Source organism: Sphaeroforma arctica (assembly GCF_001186125.1).
Source record: "Sphaeroforma arctica JP610 unplaced genomic scaffold supercont1.5926, whole genome shotgun sequence".
Lineage (NCBI taxonomy): Eukaryota > Ichthyosporea > Ichthyophonida > Sphaeroforma > Sphaeroforma arctica.
Window position 1 is genome coordinate 1 of NW_014034632.1, and position 936 is coordinate 936.

General features: G+C 43.2%; 1 protein-coding gene across 1 annotated transcript; it reads right to left on the reverse strand.

The window, feature by feature from the left end:
* Positions 1–418: 418 nt before the first annotated feature.
* SARC_15312 (hypothetical protein) lies at positions 419–631 on the reverse strand (the record flags this gene model as incomplete). Its single annotated transcript, XM_014290564.1, has 1 exon — positions 419–631. One exon carries the CDS (start codon positions 629–631, stop codon positions 419–421), a length of 213 nt encoding a protein of 70 aa, XP_014146039.1.
* Positions 632–936: the final 305 nt, after the last annotated feature.

The following is a 936-nucleotide window of genomic DNA, read 5'->3' on the forward strand; positions in this document are numbered from 1 at the left end:
GTTAAGCACACCTACTTAGTGTAGTAGCAGCAGTTAAGAACACCTACGTGTAGTAACAGCAGTTAAGCACACCTACTTAGTGTAGTAGCAGCAGTTAAGCACACCTACTTAGTGTAGTAACAGCAGTTAAGAACACCAACTTAGTGTAGTAACAACAGTTAAGCACACCCACTTAGTGTAGTAGCAGCAGTTAAGAACACCTACGTGTAGTAACAGCAGTTAAGCACACCTACTTAGTGTAGTAACAGAAGTTAAGAACACCAACTTAGTGTAGTAACAACAGTTAAGCACACCTACTTAGTGTAGTAGCAGCAGTTAAGAACACCTACGTGTAGTAACAGCAGTGAAGCACACCTACTTAGTGTAGTAGCAGCAGTTAAGCACACCTACTTAGTGTAGTAGCAGCAGTTAAGTACACCTACCGGTTGAAGAAGTAGTCCCATCGACAGTCGCACATTTCGTATATGACCTTGAACCACATCTGCAACGTATCGTACTGCACCGTTGAGCCGCCGCCAGACCCCCGTAACCTTGGCAACAGTCTCCCTAGCAACATCGCGTAGGTGTTTGTGTACAGTGCCATCATCTTGGTCGTTCGTTTCTGCACTTTGCGCAGAATTAACTGCAGCAGCTGTGTGCACGTGACCCGATTATAGATATTTGTTATTGTTCTGGATTTGTACAAACATAAAGTATAGACGTTTGTTCATTTTTGTGGACTTGTACAATATTACTATTCACAAGCCATAACGGGCGTGCACGCCTATATATGTACGCAAACAATCATACATACTTACTCTATCAGTGGAAGGATGCATGCCTGCTGACTAATGTGTGTAGCCTGTCAATAACCTATGTATGAGCCTTGGTGACCAGCAGTACTACATTATAACGCTAGCATGCATATATGCACCTTGTACAGCCTACTACAGAAAC